This window comes from Herpailurus yagouaroundi, unplaced genomic scaffold (genome assembly GCF_014898765.1).
Source record: "Herpailurus yagouaroundi ecotype Mexico unplaced genomic scaffold, PumYag 141, whole genome shotgun sequence".
NCBI lineage: Eukaryota > Metazoa > Chordata > Mammalia > Carnivora > Felidae > Herpailurus > Herpailurus yagouaroundi.
In genome coordinates, this window is record NW_024412396.1 from 1,394,360 (window position 1) to 1,410,659 (window position 16,300).

The following is a 16,300-nucleotide window of genomic DNA, read 5'->3' on the forward strand; positions in this document are numbered from 1 at the left end:
TATGAGCAGTTGGATACATGCATATATTTAATAATGAAACAATTCGTCAACGACAAAAAAAATTAGAAAAATTCATGAGACCCTAGTGCTGTGGAAGAGAATGGGACATCAAGGCAAAAGATACAAAAACTGACCCAGAAGGCTGCTTGATGAGTGAAGCAAAGGCAGATTAGCTTAGTATTATATGCCCTTGAAAAGAAAAATGGCTAGAGAAGTACCCACTTATTTGAGTGGAAGCAGACAGCCTTACTATATGCTGCATAGAATGGAGGCAAAGGGAGAAAGAGACAAGCAGGAAGAGCAATATGGAATCCAGGGTGGGCAGACCAGAAGAGACTGAGATAGTTACAAAAAGATACTGTAAGACCTTTTGTTTCCTCTGCAGTCTACAGTAAACCTGTTCCAACTCTTTAAGTATGTCAGTCAAATCCAATGATCACATAATGAATAGCACTAGGCATTGTGAAGGAATAGTGGAGGGTGTGGTTTACAAAAGTAAAGGGATAACATGGTTCCTGCTCTCAAGGAGCTTACAACCTACATAGGAGACAGATTCCACACAGAAAACAACTACAAAACAAATTTACAAAGTAACATAAATATAAATAAATATACAAATGAGTAAACAACATACGAAAGCTCATATGGTACTGTGTCAATAATTATTTAGAAGTCCCTAGGTCAAAGAAGGCTTTCTGAAGGAAAAATTTTTGGACTGAGTATGTTAGCAGAGAGTAGGGCATGTGCAAAGGCATATAAGTGGAAGTATATATGTCATGTCCAGTAAGCAGATTAGCTTGATTAGAGTAGAAAGTCTAAATAGGTCTCATTAAGAAGTGTGATGAAACAGTAAGGGTTTAATTTGGTGAAAGACACTGTAGTGTTAGGTCCGGTCCCTAAAACAAAACAAATGGGGAAAGAGGTTTTCTTTAGGTAATAATAATAAGTAGCCACAGGTCCAGGAGCAACTCCACTGCTCTCCCCAAAGTTTTGTAGTTAACTCCGAGACAGAGAAACTAGCAATGGGATGGTGAAGTATTCAGCATCCTTGAGCAGTTCAAGCAGAAGGAAGTGCCCTCTACAAGAACTCTTAGACAAAGTGGCAAGTACAAGCAATCAGTAAAATTCCTAGATAGAGGATCCACCATCCAAAGGTCAGCCAGTCAGATCCCAGGAAAATCAAGTGCTCAAGCAGAATGTCTTCAACCCTTGTTACTAATTCTTGGTGGGGAGCAAATTGTATATGCTTACAAAAGAATTTATTTTTCAGCTACCATGACAATCGACTCTGATCCTAAGATTTTAGAAATTAAAATAGGAGGATGAGAAGAGCCCTAATCTATAGGGAATGCTCACGTCCCTGAAGAAGGACAGGTCAGTAAGGGCCCAAATTCTTCCCTGGTCTTAAAGTGGAAAGGCAAAACATCACACCTTGAAAAGAGGCTTTTCTCAGCCAAAGCAAGTTAAGACCTCTTTCTTTAAGCCTATTGATCTGAAGCTGTTCCAGGAAGGAAAAAAAGAGTCCAGGCCAGATATTCAGCAGCAGCCAGAGTTGGACCCTATTTCACTAGAGCTCCGCTGGGAGGCGCTGGGTCCCACTGACGTTGAAATACACTGCTGAGGACCAATCTTGATGCCATTTGCCTGGAAAAGAAAAGAGGCAAGAGTTCCCACCTCAGTGCTAAAGTACATTGGAGAGAAAGGTGGGTGGGGGGGTTGAGCTAAATGGGTGATGGGCATTAAGGAGGGCACCTTGTTTTGATGAGCACTGGGTGTTGTATGTAAGTGACGAATCACTAAATTCTACTCTTGAAACCAATATTACACTGTATGTTAATTCGAATTTAAATAAAAACTTGAAACAAACAAAATAATAATAAAGTAAATGGGAGAAAGAAGAGGCACAAAAAGAAAAATCATTAATGACATTTTCTAGAAGCAGATATGGCTTTGGCTGTTAACCATATGCCCTAGGCAGACTGTTGTGGAACAATAACTGTCAACAATAAAGATGTGATGACCAGCTCAGGTAACAAGTGACCCTTGTGCCCATTTTTAAGGAGACTGTTCTACTTGGGTTTCACAGCCATGTGCAGAATCAGGATGAGATCAGGTAAGAGTAGGAGGAGGCAAAGAGTGATGTTAGCATAGAATTCTTTTTGTTTTGCCCCAGAATTTGCTTTATAGAAATGGCTCTGTTGAGCAGTTAGGAATTATACCACCCCTAAACTCTAGGATGCTAAAAACTGAGGTTGCAAAGAAAATCTCCTGTACTATAGTATAACCTTTTAGATTGCCAACTAATAACCTCTTTAAAAAAGAGAAAATGATGACAGGTTTTTGTGTCTATATATAAAAAAGATAAAGTATGAACTGGCATAGCTTCAAACAGCATGATGTTAGAAAGGAAATGCTTACATTCTAGGGGGGTTTCTTGTCCTCTTCAACAGAAAGCAAAGTTAACTGTCGGTTCCCCACCCATTCTTACCTCATTGTGAACATCAAATAAACCCTGCTGGATCTTCCTATATATTTCTTTGGCTGTGTTAATGAAGGCCTAAAGGAAACATAAATCGTATTATTAGGGTCAAGCGTAGGTATAAAATTAAGAAAAACAAATGCAAGTATTATTCCTATTTGGATTTCTAAAGTGAATTAGGAACCATTAAGAGACCAGAGTAAAAATACAGAAGGTCCCCCAAAGTCTCTGTTTCAAAATGAAAAAAAGGGACTGAATATATGGTATTTTGATACTAACCCAAGATGTTCCTAGATTGGCACCTTCTCCAAATAAAACATGCTCTGTTCTCAATTAGTTACTAAAGATAGTCAGTAGCAGGCTTCAGAATAACTACAATAGAACCCATTAGACCCTCCAACTAAAATATTTACAAGTAATGTGGAATCTAATCCACTTATTAATGTTACCCAAGGCAAAAGTTAACCGTAGGAATCAAGGCCCAAAAAATGCAACAATTCCCTTAAAGGGAGATAAATGATCACTGTGACCACAAGACATCCTTCCTTTACTTATGTCTTCTAAAAGAGAATTCTGAATAAAAGGATAAAGATATGGTGTCATCTCTGAAAAGTTTTCCCTACTTTTCCCCAAGCAGTACCTCTTCAACATTGCAGGCTGTTTTGGCTGAAGTTTCCATGAAGATAAGTCCATGCTCCCGGGCAAAGGCCTCTCCTTCTTCTCTCTTCACATCCCTACGGGACTCTAAGTCACTGCAAGAAGTTGAGGAGAAAACTCAAAAAAGATCCAAGTGAAATAAGAAACTCTTATTTTAAAAGAATCCTAGTTAGAATCCTTCAACCACCAGTTAATACGTCACGAACGCATATCCTATAGGACATTCTCTTGTACGGGGTTAATGATTTCTGTAGCCTCCTGGAAAATGATTCTTCAAATTCATGACAGCTACTGTAAGGTTGAGACTAATACCTTACTCTATTATAGAGAAAAAGGTTTATAAATGGATAGGGGAAGCCCTATAGTTCCTCAAGGCTTCCTGTGCCCTATGCTTCTTTTTGGAATGAGATCCAGTGAGAGCCAAGGGAAGAAGATGAAAAGGGACTTGCAGTTGTTACAAAGTAAAGTTACAGATGTCCATCCCATAGCAGTGTCTTTTTCTTTTACTAGAATCAACCCACAAGAATAAAGTGTGTCAGGAGTAAGAACACAGTTGCCTTAATTCTCACTAGTCTCACTGTTAACATATGTAATAGCAGTTTACCACCACAAAAATAAAAGATTCAGAGAGAAATGAGATGTATAAAGTTAGGTGATATGAGTGGGAAGAAGGTGGAGCCATGGACTGAGAAAAGCAATTAAGTGGCATGGAAAGACCTTCTGACAAGACAGGACAAAAGGCTGCAGACAAAGGTAAGGATGGATTGTGTGACTGTCATTTTTCTAACTGGAAATTTGCATTTCGGAGGTTTCCAGTTTTCCAACCATGAAAAGAAATCAAGGAGTAAGTCCAGTGAAGAACAACAAATCTACCAACTGCGTATTTATCATTCACCAGCTGTGTGAAGACCAGGGAAGAACTATCCATCTAAACGTCCACCTCTAGCCCAGACACCCCTCTAAGCTCCAGACCTGTTATCCACTTGTCAGTTCTTCGTTTCCAGTCTGATGTGTAAAAGCCACCTCAAACATAAATCAAAATAGAACTTGATCTTTTCCCTCTTTTTTCCCAAACTGCTTCCGCCCCAGGCTTCCACATCTCCATACAGGGCACAAGCTAAAACCAAGATGTTATTATTTTGTAATGCTTATTTATTTTGAGATAGAGCACGCGCCCACAAGAGCAGGGGAGGGGTAGAGAGAAATGGAGAGACAGAGAGGGAGGGAGAGAGAATCCCAAGCAGGCTCCCTGCCGTCAGCGAGGAGCCTGAATGAGGGGCTCGATCCCACCAACCATGAGATCATGACCTGAGCCGAAATCAAGAGTCAGAGACTTAGCTGACCGAGCTACCTGGGCACCCCACGAGACATTATTTTAACAGCTTCTCCTTCTTCACTCCAAATACCCAATCCTTCCCAAAGTGAGGAACTTCCAAACTGCACCTTAACGCCATCCTGGTGTCACCACCTGAGTTCCCGCCACCATTCTCATTTGGACTACTGAAACTGACCTCCCACTTCAACCCCTCGAGGGAGCTTTTAAAATCTAATCAAGCCACATCTCTGCTGACAACTCTTAAAAGCTTCCTACTGTGTTTAGAATAAAATCCACACTTCTTCCTAAGGCCTGAAAGAGCTACGAGACCTGGCTCCTGCCTACCTTCCCAATCCCACCTTGCAACATTCCCCGATTCACCCCAACCATACTTTTTTTTTTTTATTTTTAACGTTTATTTTTGAGAGAGAGACAGACAGAAGGGAGTGGGGAGGGGCAGAGAAAGAGGGAGACACAGAGTCTGAAACAGGCTCCAGGCTCCGAGCTGTCAGCACAGAGCCCGATGTGGGGCCCAAAACCACGAACTATGAGCTCATGACCTGAGCCGAAGTTGGACGCTTAACTTCTTTCAATACCTAACTTCCTTCAATACCATAACCTTGCTAAGGTTCTTCCCAGTTCAAGGCTTTAAGTTTGTTCTCCCTGATACCTTTTTCTTTTTTTAAACTTTGCCCACTGAACTCTTACCTGTTCTTCAGATTCTGGCTTAACTGTCACCCTTAATTAAAAATAGGTACCCTGTCATTCTCTTCTATAGCACCTTTTTCTTCCTTCACTGCATTTCTCACAATTTGTAATTAGATACAAATCCTTCTGTATTTAATATTTATGTCTCCACTAGACTATAAGCTCCAAAAGGCCACTGGCATGACTCTTTTTTCTCACCTTATACACTCAGGGTCTGGCGAATAGACAGCTAAAACATAGTTCCAATAAATTAGCACAATTAGTCTGTGGCCACAGTTCTCAAATGCTGCACTCTAGGCATTACTATGAACTCATAAGGGTGCCGCAGGATACTTTGAATTTTCAAGGGTGGGGCACCTGGGTTGGTAAGCATCTGACTTCGGCTCAGGTCCTGATCTCAAGTTTTGTGAGTTGGAGCCCCACATCAGGCTCTCTGCTGTCAGTGCAGAGCCTGCTTTGGATCTTCTCTCCCTGCCGCCCCACCCCTGCTCATGCTCTCTCTCTTTCTCAAAAATAAACAACTTAAAGAAGCAAATAAATTTTCTTGGGAAACAGGTAACACTTGCCATCAGAACACCACATGAATTACAAGCCTAAGACAGTTTGCGATGTCGCTGTCACATCACAATAGATCCCGTTCGACATTTGCCTGTGTTTCTATAACCTCAGTTTTTGGCAGCTGCTGTGATAAAAAGTACAAAATCAATTTGGAACAGAAAATGAGAGTGGCGATGACCAATCTTGATTCCAACTTTGAGAAGTTGTACAGTCCTGACAGGCACACCCAAGTCATTGGTAAGTAATTATGGACATTTAAGGATGAAATTAAAATTTTTTCTTTCATGTTTTCCATTTTCAAAGTCACCACGTCATAATGACAAAAAGACTTATGTTGCTTAGATGTGTTTAATAACAAAACCGTTGGGCATTTCTTTTGGCCTATGGGTGCCACACAAAACTTACTCAGAATAAAAAGTGTTGCTGAGGCTGTGGAGAAATTGGAACCCTAGGGTGTGGCTGGTAGGAATATAAAATTGTACAGCAAGTAGGAAAAACAGTATGGCAGTGCCTCAAAAAAGTAAACCTATAATTTTGATAAGATCCAGCAATTCCACTTCTGTAATTCAAAGAAATGAAAGCAGGGACCCAAACAGGTATGTGTATACTGATCATGATGGCAGCATTATTCACAATAGCCAAGACAGAAGCAACCCCAGTGTCTACCAATACCTAAATAACAAAATGGGGCGAGTAACACACAAAAGAGTACCATTCATCCTTAATAAGGAGGGGGGCACCTGGGTGGCTCAGTTGTTAAGCGTCCAATTTCGGCTCAGGTCATGATCTCACAGTTCACGAGTTGCCCCCACGTTGGGCCCTGCACTGACAGTTGCAGACAGCTGCCTGGGATTCTCTCTCTCCCCCTCTCTCTCTGCCTCTCCCCCACTCTGCCTCTCCCCCACTCTCTCCCTCTCTCAAGATAAATAAAATTAAAAGAGGAAAAAAAAGGAAGGAAATTCTGACACATGCTACATTATGAATGAACCTTGAGGTCATCATGGTAAATGAAATATGCCAGTCACAAAAGGACAAATATTATGATTCCACAGAAATGAGATGCCTAGAGTAGTCAAATTCATGGAGACAGAAAGCAGAATGGTGATTGCCAGGGCCTGGTGAGATGGAGAATGCAGTTAGCATTTAACGCGTACAGGGTTTCAGATGGGAAGATGAAAGGTTCTGGACTCAAATGGTGGTGATGGCTACAAAACAATGTGAATATGCTTAATGCCACAAAACTGTATACTTAAAAATGGTTAAAACAGTAAATTCTACATTATGTACATTTTACAATAATTTTTTTTTTTTTTTACTAAGAGTGCTACAAACCAAAAAAGTTTAGGGACCAAGTGATTTAATATCCACAGAGCACTTATATGACTTCTGCTCATTATTTCTACAAATAAAATTTCACCTTTTATTCCCAATCAGCATGATAACCATGTTGGAGCTGGAGTGTTGCCGGGCATCCTCTAACCAGGAGGTCAGGTGGTTGAAGGTTTCACGCCTACAGCAGAAAAGTTTAGAAAGTCACAGGCCCATTTCAAAATGCCAAAGTAATTCCGAAACGCTTGGCAAAAGAGGGAAATACATGTGTAAAGAAAAATACTAGAAAAGCCATTCCTCTTTAGCATTCTTAACAGAATCAGTCTATAGAGAAGAAAAAGATTTCGAGGCCATCAGGGAAAGTCTCCCTCCCGCCCACTTGACCTGACTCACCGTGTGATATCATACACTAGCAGGGCTCCAGCTGCACCCCTGTAGTAGGAACGGGTGATGGAACGGAAGGATTCTTGCCCGGCCTTTCCCACCAACACGGCAACAAAAAAAATCCCAACAAAATCAGGTTATTTCCAGAGAAATTACTTGATCCCATGCCAGTCAACCACAAAGGACTAAATTTTAAGAAAGAACTTCTCTTAGGGCGCCTGGGTGGCTCAGTCGGTTAAGTGTCATGATCGCAGGTCATGATCTAATGGTTTGTGAATTCGAGCCCTGCACCAGGCTCTGTGCTGACAGCTCAGAGCCTGGAGCCTGCTTTGGATTCTGTGGATCCATTCTTTGGATTCTCCCTCTCTCTCTTTCTCTGCCCCTCCCCCACTTGTGCTCTCTCTCTCTCAAAAATAAATAAACATTTAAAAAAAATTTTTTTTTAAAACAACTTCTCTTAAGAGAGGTAGAGAAAGGAAACCTGACTTCCCAGGGGGATGTCCAGGTGGGAAATTAACATTTTTCAATGAAAATGCAGTTGACATTAGGGGTGGGTCAATTGTTCCTGTGACACTGTCCATCAAAAAAGAATGTTTAGCTTCCCTGGCTCCCAGTCACTCAATGCCAGTAACACCCCATGGTCAGTATGACCGTCAAAAAACATTCCCATACATTTTCCAATGTCCCATAGGACAGAACAACTGGAAACAGGACTAGAAACTCAAAGAGCATTTTCAATCGCAACATGACATTGAACACACCACATTAACTTTTCTGTTTGCAGAAAGTTTTATCTGTAAAAAAGAAACTTATCTTAGAATGCCAACACCCTGTCTAATGGAAGTTTCATTCCAATGGGTCAGTGTAGAAAAGTGGTCAGATACAAAGCACTTAAATTTGGCATATCCTAATTGACATTTTGTGTTCCACTACTAAAGGCAGGACTACCAAGGCATCCCCTGCTGGGATCTTGTCAGGGCAAATAAGAATCAGAAACAGGGAAAGAAACCTAGGGCCCAGGACAGTTTTCCTTAAAAAACCCAACATTCACACTCTAATCTCATTTCCAATAGGGGCCAAGATATTTATAACTGACCTATTTATTAATGCCCCCATATACTGGGTACTTCTGCTTTCTTGATGGAATAGTTGTATTTTTTTCCCCTCAGAGAAAGCAAAAGCATCTCTTAAATAACTATTTTATTATTAATAATATCCTGGTATTTAACCTGTCCTATTAGAAAAGTCTTCACATTCTTGGGCTGGCTTAGTCGGTAGAGCATCCAACTCTTGATCTTGGGGTGGTGAGTTCAATCCCCATGCTGGGTGTAAAGATTACTGAAATAAATAAATCCTTAAAAAAGAAAATTTTCACATTCTTGAAATCATTTATCCTCATATCCCTACATAAAGGTTAGGAAGAAAGACTACTATTCATATTTTAAAGATGGGAAAACTAAAATGTGAGATGAGGAAAAAATGGCTTTCTCATAGTATACTAACAATAACAAGGAATGCTAATAATAATACAAACGGGGAAATTCAGGCTCAGAACGGTAACTGGTCAAAAGTTATAAAATTTATAAATACTGAATCCATATTTAAACTTAGGATGTTAGGGCATCCTAGCATAAAACTTTGCTCTCCTAGCCATTATATCATACAATCTAAACACATGGGTTTGAACTGAGAAGAGAGTTCCAGTATGTTAATTCTAAGGTTACATTTCCCACAATAAGAGACTCTCTTTTCACAAGAATCATACAAATGTTTTAGTGAGTTGTATGCCTGTTAGAACACCCAAATCAAAAATAATTCTAAAGAGTTTTGTTGGTAATATTAACAACACTTTTAAGATGTAAAACATACTTTTTCTCTGCAAGAGCTCACTTAACGTTTTATTTAGTCCCTAATAGTTTTAGGTCTTAAACTGTCTGATTCCCATTTTGATTTTACCTTACTTTTTCTCCTCTTCCGCTATTGTTGAAAGGCCCCTTCGTCCCTGTGGCCTTCTAGGAACTAAAAGGGAAAGCTTGAGGCAGGCCTATGTGATAATTGAAGAACATGGCAGCATTTAACTTTAGCAGCTAAAAATACTTCCAGGGGCTCATCAGAAAATGCTGTTTAAAACCATATCCCTTTACTTTTTCATCTCAGTCCAGTTTATGAACCTTTGTTGAGACAATAAGCTAGAAAGAGTGAGTGGCTCAATTTGGGCTGTCTGCATTGGTTTGAGGTTCTCTTTGTCCAACCCCATTAAAAACATCTAAAGGAGCAAAGAATTAAGATGGGGCAAAGAACAGCAAAGAATTAAATTTTTTTTTACTAGCACAGCACTGTAAATGCATTTTTCTCCCTTATAATTTTCTTAATAACATTTTCTTTTCTCTAGTTTACTTTATTAAAAGGAACAGTATATAATACATCTAACACACAAAGCATGTTTTAATTTTTTTTTTTTCAACGTTTATTTATTTTTGGGACAGAGAGAGACAGAGCATGAATGGGCGAGGGGCAGAGAGAGAGGGAGACACAGAATCGGAAACAGGCTCCAGGCTCTGAGCCATCAGCCCAGAGCCCGACGCGGGGCTTGAACTCACGGACCGTGAGATCGTGACCTGGTTGAAGTCGGACGCTTAACCGACTGCGCCACCCAGGCGCCCCCATAAAGCATGTTTTAATTGACTACTTATGTTATGGGTAAGCCTCTGGTCAAATGTTTTTAGTACTTAAGTGTTTTTTTGGGGGGGGGGAGTCAAAAGTTATACACAGATTTTCGACTATATGGGGGTTAATACCCCTAACCCCCATGTTGTTTAAGGGTCAACAGTAGTTTGAAGTATCAATTCCTACAAAGTCAGATAGGCCCATTTCCTAAAAATCAAAATACATTCTAAAGTAAAATACAAGTGAATTCAGGATTGACGAGTATTTTATACTAACTACAGTACAATGTCTCTCTTCAGTTAGCATGAGTTATTTGGGCAACTCTATGTACAGAATGAAAGAAGATAAAAAGTAATATGGTTTTCTAGGTGCATCTGGCTGGTTTATTTGGTGTAACATATAACTCTTGATCTCAGGGTCATGAGTTCAAGCTCCAAGTTGAGCGTAGAGCCTACCAAAAAAAAAAAAAAAAAAAAAAAAAAAGTCCTATGGCTCTCTAAATCCTTACCAATTACCAGAACAGTGACAACAAAAAACTTTGGATAACCTGATCTCTTTAAAAAATACCCTTCATAGTAATCCCTGAATATTTTCATGTAGGATGGCTTTGGGAGTGAGAGAATGAGGACAACAAAGTGGGAAAACAAGGTGGGTAAGCAATGAGAAGATCAGGGCTGACAAGGGAGAAATGATCAGACTTACCCAGAGTAGCAGACAAGAAACACATCACATTATAGGCAAGAATCTCTTAGAAATTTCAAACAGAAAACCCCAGTATGCTGAAACCTGGTATCTTTTTATGATTCAACAAAGATTAGTTCGATCTCAAAACAATTATTAAAAGGGAACAGAAATAAGGCCAGTTGCATCATCAGGCCATATGGTCTTTGAGGAGCCTGTTAACAGAGCAGTGGCTCTCAACTTTCTTATTTTATGATCCAATACGTCTCACGTTATACCAGGTAAGGGAAAAAAAAAAAGCAAAAAAAAAACAAAAGCCAGCAAGCCAACACTTTGACATTCTCTTAACCGTGACCATACCGCTGTCAGCTATTGGGTCTCCTGGCATGAAAACATCCATTTCTTGAAATGGTAAAGGTTTAAGTTAAAAGGACTACCAATCTTGACATCTATAGGTTTCATTCTTTATGGCCTCCTCAGAATTTGTCCTGTGGCCTCTTTAGGAGGTCAAATCTTTGTGGGAAATATAAAAACCAGGAGATAATAAAAGGAGAGTTGCAACATACCCATTTCAGTTAATAGTGACAACAAACCCCTGGGTCACAACAATAAAAGAAAGCAGAGAACAAGTGACAGCTGCTTAAGAAATATATGAACCTAACCTTAATAAAAAACATAGAATAGTATCTCTTAGGCTTAATTGGGAGGAAAAGACTAGAGACAAACTAGCCAAAAAACAAGTTTGGAAGATTTAGAGTTATGTGGATAGTTCTTCCACTAATAGAGATGTAAAGTTATTCATGTTCCTATAATTAGTGCAAGCCACTAAGGGGAGATGTAAGTCTGTTCAGAAAGGCAAAAGGTTATTAAAATACTTGCAAATACAACCAAATAATGTATGAGAGAACATCATCCTAGTTGAAAGCACCTAATAAATCAGTGCATCCAAAAGTGGTAACAACCTTGGAGACTACCAGAAAAGGACTCTGCATAAAGAGCCTAGAGCAGCAAGTTAACTGACAGTTGACCCTGGAACAATGCAGGAGTTAGGAAGCCTAACCCCCATGCAATTAAAATTCCTCCAACTTTGACTCCTCCAAACCTTAACTGCTAATAACCTACTGTTGATCAGAAGTCTCATCAGATATATAACTTGTTGATCAACATATACTTTGTATGTATGTTATATGTATTAATTTTTTTCTTAATGTTTGGGTTTTTAAAAATTTTTTTTGATGTTTATTTATTTTTGAGAGACATAGACAGAATATGAGTGGGTTAGGGGCAGAGAGGGAGACACAGAATCTGAAGCAGGCTCCAGGCTCCAAGCTGTCAGCACAAAGCCCGACATGGAGCTCAAACTCACGAGCTGTGAGATCACGACCTGAGCAGAAGTCAGATGCTCAACCGACTGAGCTACCCAGGCGCTCCAATGTTTACTTATTTTTGAGATGGAGACAGAGTATAGAGTAGGTGAGGGGCAGAGAGAGAAGGAGACACAGAATCTGAAGCAGGCTCCAGGCTCTGAGCTGTCAGAGCCCAATGCAGGGCTCAATTCCACCAACTGTGAGATCATGACCTTAGCTGAAGTTGGACACTTAGCCAACTAAGCCACCCAGGCGCCTCTGCCCCTCTGAGCCACCCTCCCTCTGCCCCTCCCCCCACTCTCCAAAAAATAAAAAAACAAAAAACCTAATTCCCACAGCTAGGTCTACTTTGCCGTGATTCTATGCATGTACAACAAAAACAAAACCACCACCACAGATTTGTGTATGTTTATGTATCTGAACACACAGTACAAGCACTGAAGCATTCATACTGGTTTATTCTGGTTAGGCAGAAACCAGGATTGGAAGGAAGAAGAGGTTTGTGTGTGTAAAGGGGACATTCACATTTTACTCTACAGCTTTTAATTTTACTAGGACAAATACATTACTTGGGCAATTTAAAACAAAAACACAAAGACAGGCATTCAGAATTCATAACTATAACAAATGAAAGTGAAAACTCTTTCCCTACTCTCAACTCCACCATCAGCCCCTCTCTAGTCCTCTGCCCCGGGGCATCAGCCTTTACTGTTGTTTGGATCTTAGTCAGGGACTGAGTTATCCTGTTCTCTCTCACCGTATCCCAGATTTGCAGCTTGATTTGTTTTCCATCAATGTTGACCATACGGGCCCCAAACTCCACACCTGTCAGTGAAGAGCAAAAGAAAGAATGTGATTTTTCATGAACATCACCGACATTGAGAGGTTCGTGTTCTTCCCCAGTGTGGTGACTCATCCTCTGTCTGCCCTCAGTACCACTAAACCCATTACCGCTATTTGCTACAGTTAATTTTGTGTTCCTTGAGTTTCCATTTTCCTTTCAGAATTAAAAACCGTGTTCCAGATGATAATGACCTCAGGAATGTAAACCAAGAAGCAGATGTGGAGATACCACTAATTAAGAAGTCAAGTAGAAACAGTGAATAAATTTTTAGTAATATGAACACTTAAATTTGATTAGTAGTGTTTAATTTTCCGACTTTTTAAAACAAATATGTTAAAATTAAAAAAATATATATTTCCTAACATTTTCTCACTCTCTAGTCCAGTATTTCCAGTATTTTTGCAATTCTGTAATTTTTTTTTTGAGAAAAGAGCCCACCTAAGAAATAGGTTCTCAAGAGTGATACATTTCAGATCTCCAATAATTCCCAAAGTTCACCAGAAAATAGCTTTCCTCATAGTACAGAAACCGACAGTCTGGATAAAGGTTTTGGCTTACCTAGTATTCACCTTTTTTTCCTCCCCCCATGTTTATTTTTGAGAGAGTGTAAGTGGGGGAGGGGCAGAGAGAGGAACACACAGAATCCGAAGCAGGCTCTAGGCTCTGAGCTGTCAGCACAGAGCCCAATACAGGGCTCGAACTCATGAACCATGAAACCATGACTTGAGCTGAAGTCAGACACTTAACTGACTGAGCCAGTTGTCCCAGCATTCATCTTCTTTCAAGTAATGTCAGAACAAAACTTAAAATCGAAGGTTGTTCACACTGAAAATACTTGATTGTAAGTCAGACAATTTGTCCTATTTTCTATTTTTATATAGTACTTTACTAGAGAATTCTGATTTCCAGGTAAGAAAGAGCACTAATTTAGGATCTGCTAAAAGGCTGATAGGTGTCTATTCACTGGCCCCATGCACAGTACCATCCGGAGTATCTCTGTCAACTCTAAGATGCTGCAATCAAAAGAAAGATATAGGGTCGCCTGCATGACTCAGTCGGTTGAGCGTCCAACTTCAGCCCAGGTCATGATCCCACGTTTCATGTGTTCAAGCCATGTATCCGGCTCTGTGCTGTCAGCTCAGAGCCTGGAGCCTGCTTCAGATTCTGTGTCTCCCTCTCTCTCTGCCCCTCCCCCACTCTATCTCCCAAAAATAAACATAAAAAAAAATGTAAAAAAATGTTTCCTACTACTCTAGACTGTCTCATCACGCACAGTGATAGTTACTGAAAAAAGTCACTAGATTTTTTTTCTTTCTGTACAATAGAATGGAATTTCAATGGCGAAGAATTAAAAAATAAAACTTGACTTTTATGCAACTTCCCCCAGTTATGCACCCAGAGATCCTTGTATTTTGCACGTATTTTCTATCCAACTGCCTTACCTTGGTATACAAGACTGAATTCGGAAAGAAACAGAGCCTATGTATGACTCTAGCAAAAACCTGATCACGTCATTCCTCCATTTTAAAATGTCATTACCTTCAGCTGTTTCAAAACATGGTCTTTAATATATTCTCTAGCTTTATTTTTTGCCAGTGTCCACTTTAAACTTCATGCTGCAGCCATATTAAATTCCTTTCAGTTTTCCAAAGATAGCCTGATCTCTGTCATTCCTGAGCATTTGCAAATGATATTCCCTCTTGCTCTGACCACTTTTCCATCTTGTCAAGCCCTTTGCCTGGCTAACTCTGTTCATTCCATTTTCAGCCTTTCCAGATCAAAGTGCAGATTCTCCTCCCCATTTGCCATAGGAATTTACTTATCAGTATCTGTCCCCAGCCCCACCTCCTACATCAGAAGACTATAAACTACTTACGGGCAGGCACAACCAGTGCTTGCCTGGTTAAGCACTGTATCATTAGCACCTATTACAGTGTGGCTGTTCACTTCATATTAACTTACAAAGATATTTTCCTGTTGATGTTATCCTCTAAATCCTTTTCTGACTCCATGAGTTATTTGGCTCTGAACAGGGCGTTTGGGAGCAGAAGTAGCTTCAGATGTCAATATGGTGGGATTTGAAAAGTAGCAATATGATAAAAATGGGAGTTAGGGATTTTACTCAGAAACTGTATTTGCATGGCAAGAAGGTTAGTTTCATATATATTCCTCATCTGGGGTAGGTTTAATGTAGATGATGCCAAAGGGGCTGTGAAGGCTCCAGCGGGCCCTATCTTAACACAAATGTGCAGCAGACATTTATGCTTCCCATGATCACCACTGTGATTCTGGAACTCTACCACACTCTTTTGTTTAAAAGTTTTTAGTTTCACCTACCTTTTAACTCTAAGTCTGGGATGGTTCTTCAAATTTACTTCTTCCTCTCCAACACACAAAAATCTGTATGTTGGTGATTACTTTGAAAAACATACGTGAGGTTAGCACTAGTTTATCACAAAACAAGGTCGGTTTTTTAATAAGTAGTTAAGTTTCCGTGGAATTCTTCATAAACATATTTGTGGGGGGAATCCTACAGCAATGAATCCATACCTCATGCCCATCTCTTAAGTCACCTTTCAATTATTTACTCCCCATTACACTACTCCCCATTTATCAGCATTTGGCTAGTCATTCTTAATTTAACGTAACTCTGGACTATCTTAAAAATAGGAAGACGTAACTTTTTACTTCGAACACTGAAGGCTGCTAACTTTCCACTTCAGCTAGTCAGGTTTCAGTTCTCTCTTCTGGGACAAGTAGATGGACTTACCTATTGTGAGGTCGTGGACAGGCTGGAACCGCTTGTCCGTAAACTGCAGGAGGAGACATGACTTCCCCACACCTAAAAGAGGAAGACGCACGTTCTAAGACTCACGCGTCCCAAGAACAATCTCGAGTCAGGCAGTCCGGGGCTGGGGAAGGGGAGCTCCGAGCCCCGCCCCCGGCCGCCCCGCCCCCGCCCGCACTTCACTTAATCGCCCAGCCCACTAAATGAGCCCCGCCCCACGCCCCGGTTTGTGAGCTTCGGATCCCCGCCCCAGCCGTGAGGGCAGTCGCCCGCAGCTCACCTGTGTCCCCGATGATGATGTACTTGAAGAGATAAGCATAAGTCATGGTCCCGTTTCCTCTGGATTCCGGGTCCGCCCGACTTCTACAGCCACTTACCTCCGGCCTCTCTAGCCGCTCAATCTACCGATTTCTGGCCCCTCTAGCCCAGATCACGTCTCTATTGCCCTCCCCTGAAATCCTCTCTCGGTCCGTGCGACTGTAATAACCATACAGCACCTCCAGGGACGCCTCTAAAACTTCTA

The 16,300-nt window shown here is 40.5% G+C and overlaps 1 protein-coding gene across 3 annotated transcripts; it reads right to left on the minus strand.

Moving 5' to 3' along the window:
• Positions 1 to 16,278, minus strand: RAB2B (RAB2B, member RAS oncogene family). Of its 3 annotated transcripts, XM_040476596.1 has the most exons (9): positions 15,760 to 15,830; positions 15,327 to 15,406; positions 14,952 to 15,043; positions 12,903 to 12,970; positions 7,440 to 7,522; positions 7,135 to 7,227; positions 3,120 to 3,231; positions 2,489 to 2,557; positions 1 to 1,644 (listed from the first exon to the last, which is right to left on the minus strand). In XM_040476596.1, exons 4-9 carry the CDS (start codon positions 12,948 to 12,950, stop codon positions 1,537 to 1,539), a joined length of 513 nt encoding a protein of 170 aa, XP_040332530.1. In that variant the 5' UTR covers positions 12,951 to 12,970; positions 14,952 to 15,043; positions 15,327 to 15,406; positions 15,760 to 15,830; the 3' UTR covers positions 1 to 1,536. The 3 variants fall into 3 exon arrangements, with proteins under 3 accessions (XP_040332530.1, XP_040332528.1, XP_040332529.1); XM_040476594.1 differs by lacking the exons at positions 14,952 to 15,043; positions 15,327 to 15,406 and adding an exon at positions 16,058 to 16,278 and having other exon boundaries at positions 15,760 to 15,831; XM_040476595.1 differs by lacking the exon at positions 14,952 to 15,043.
• Positions 16,279 to 16,300: the final 22 nt, after the last annotated feature.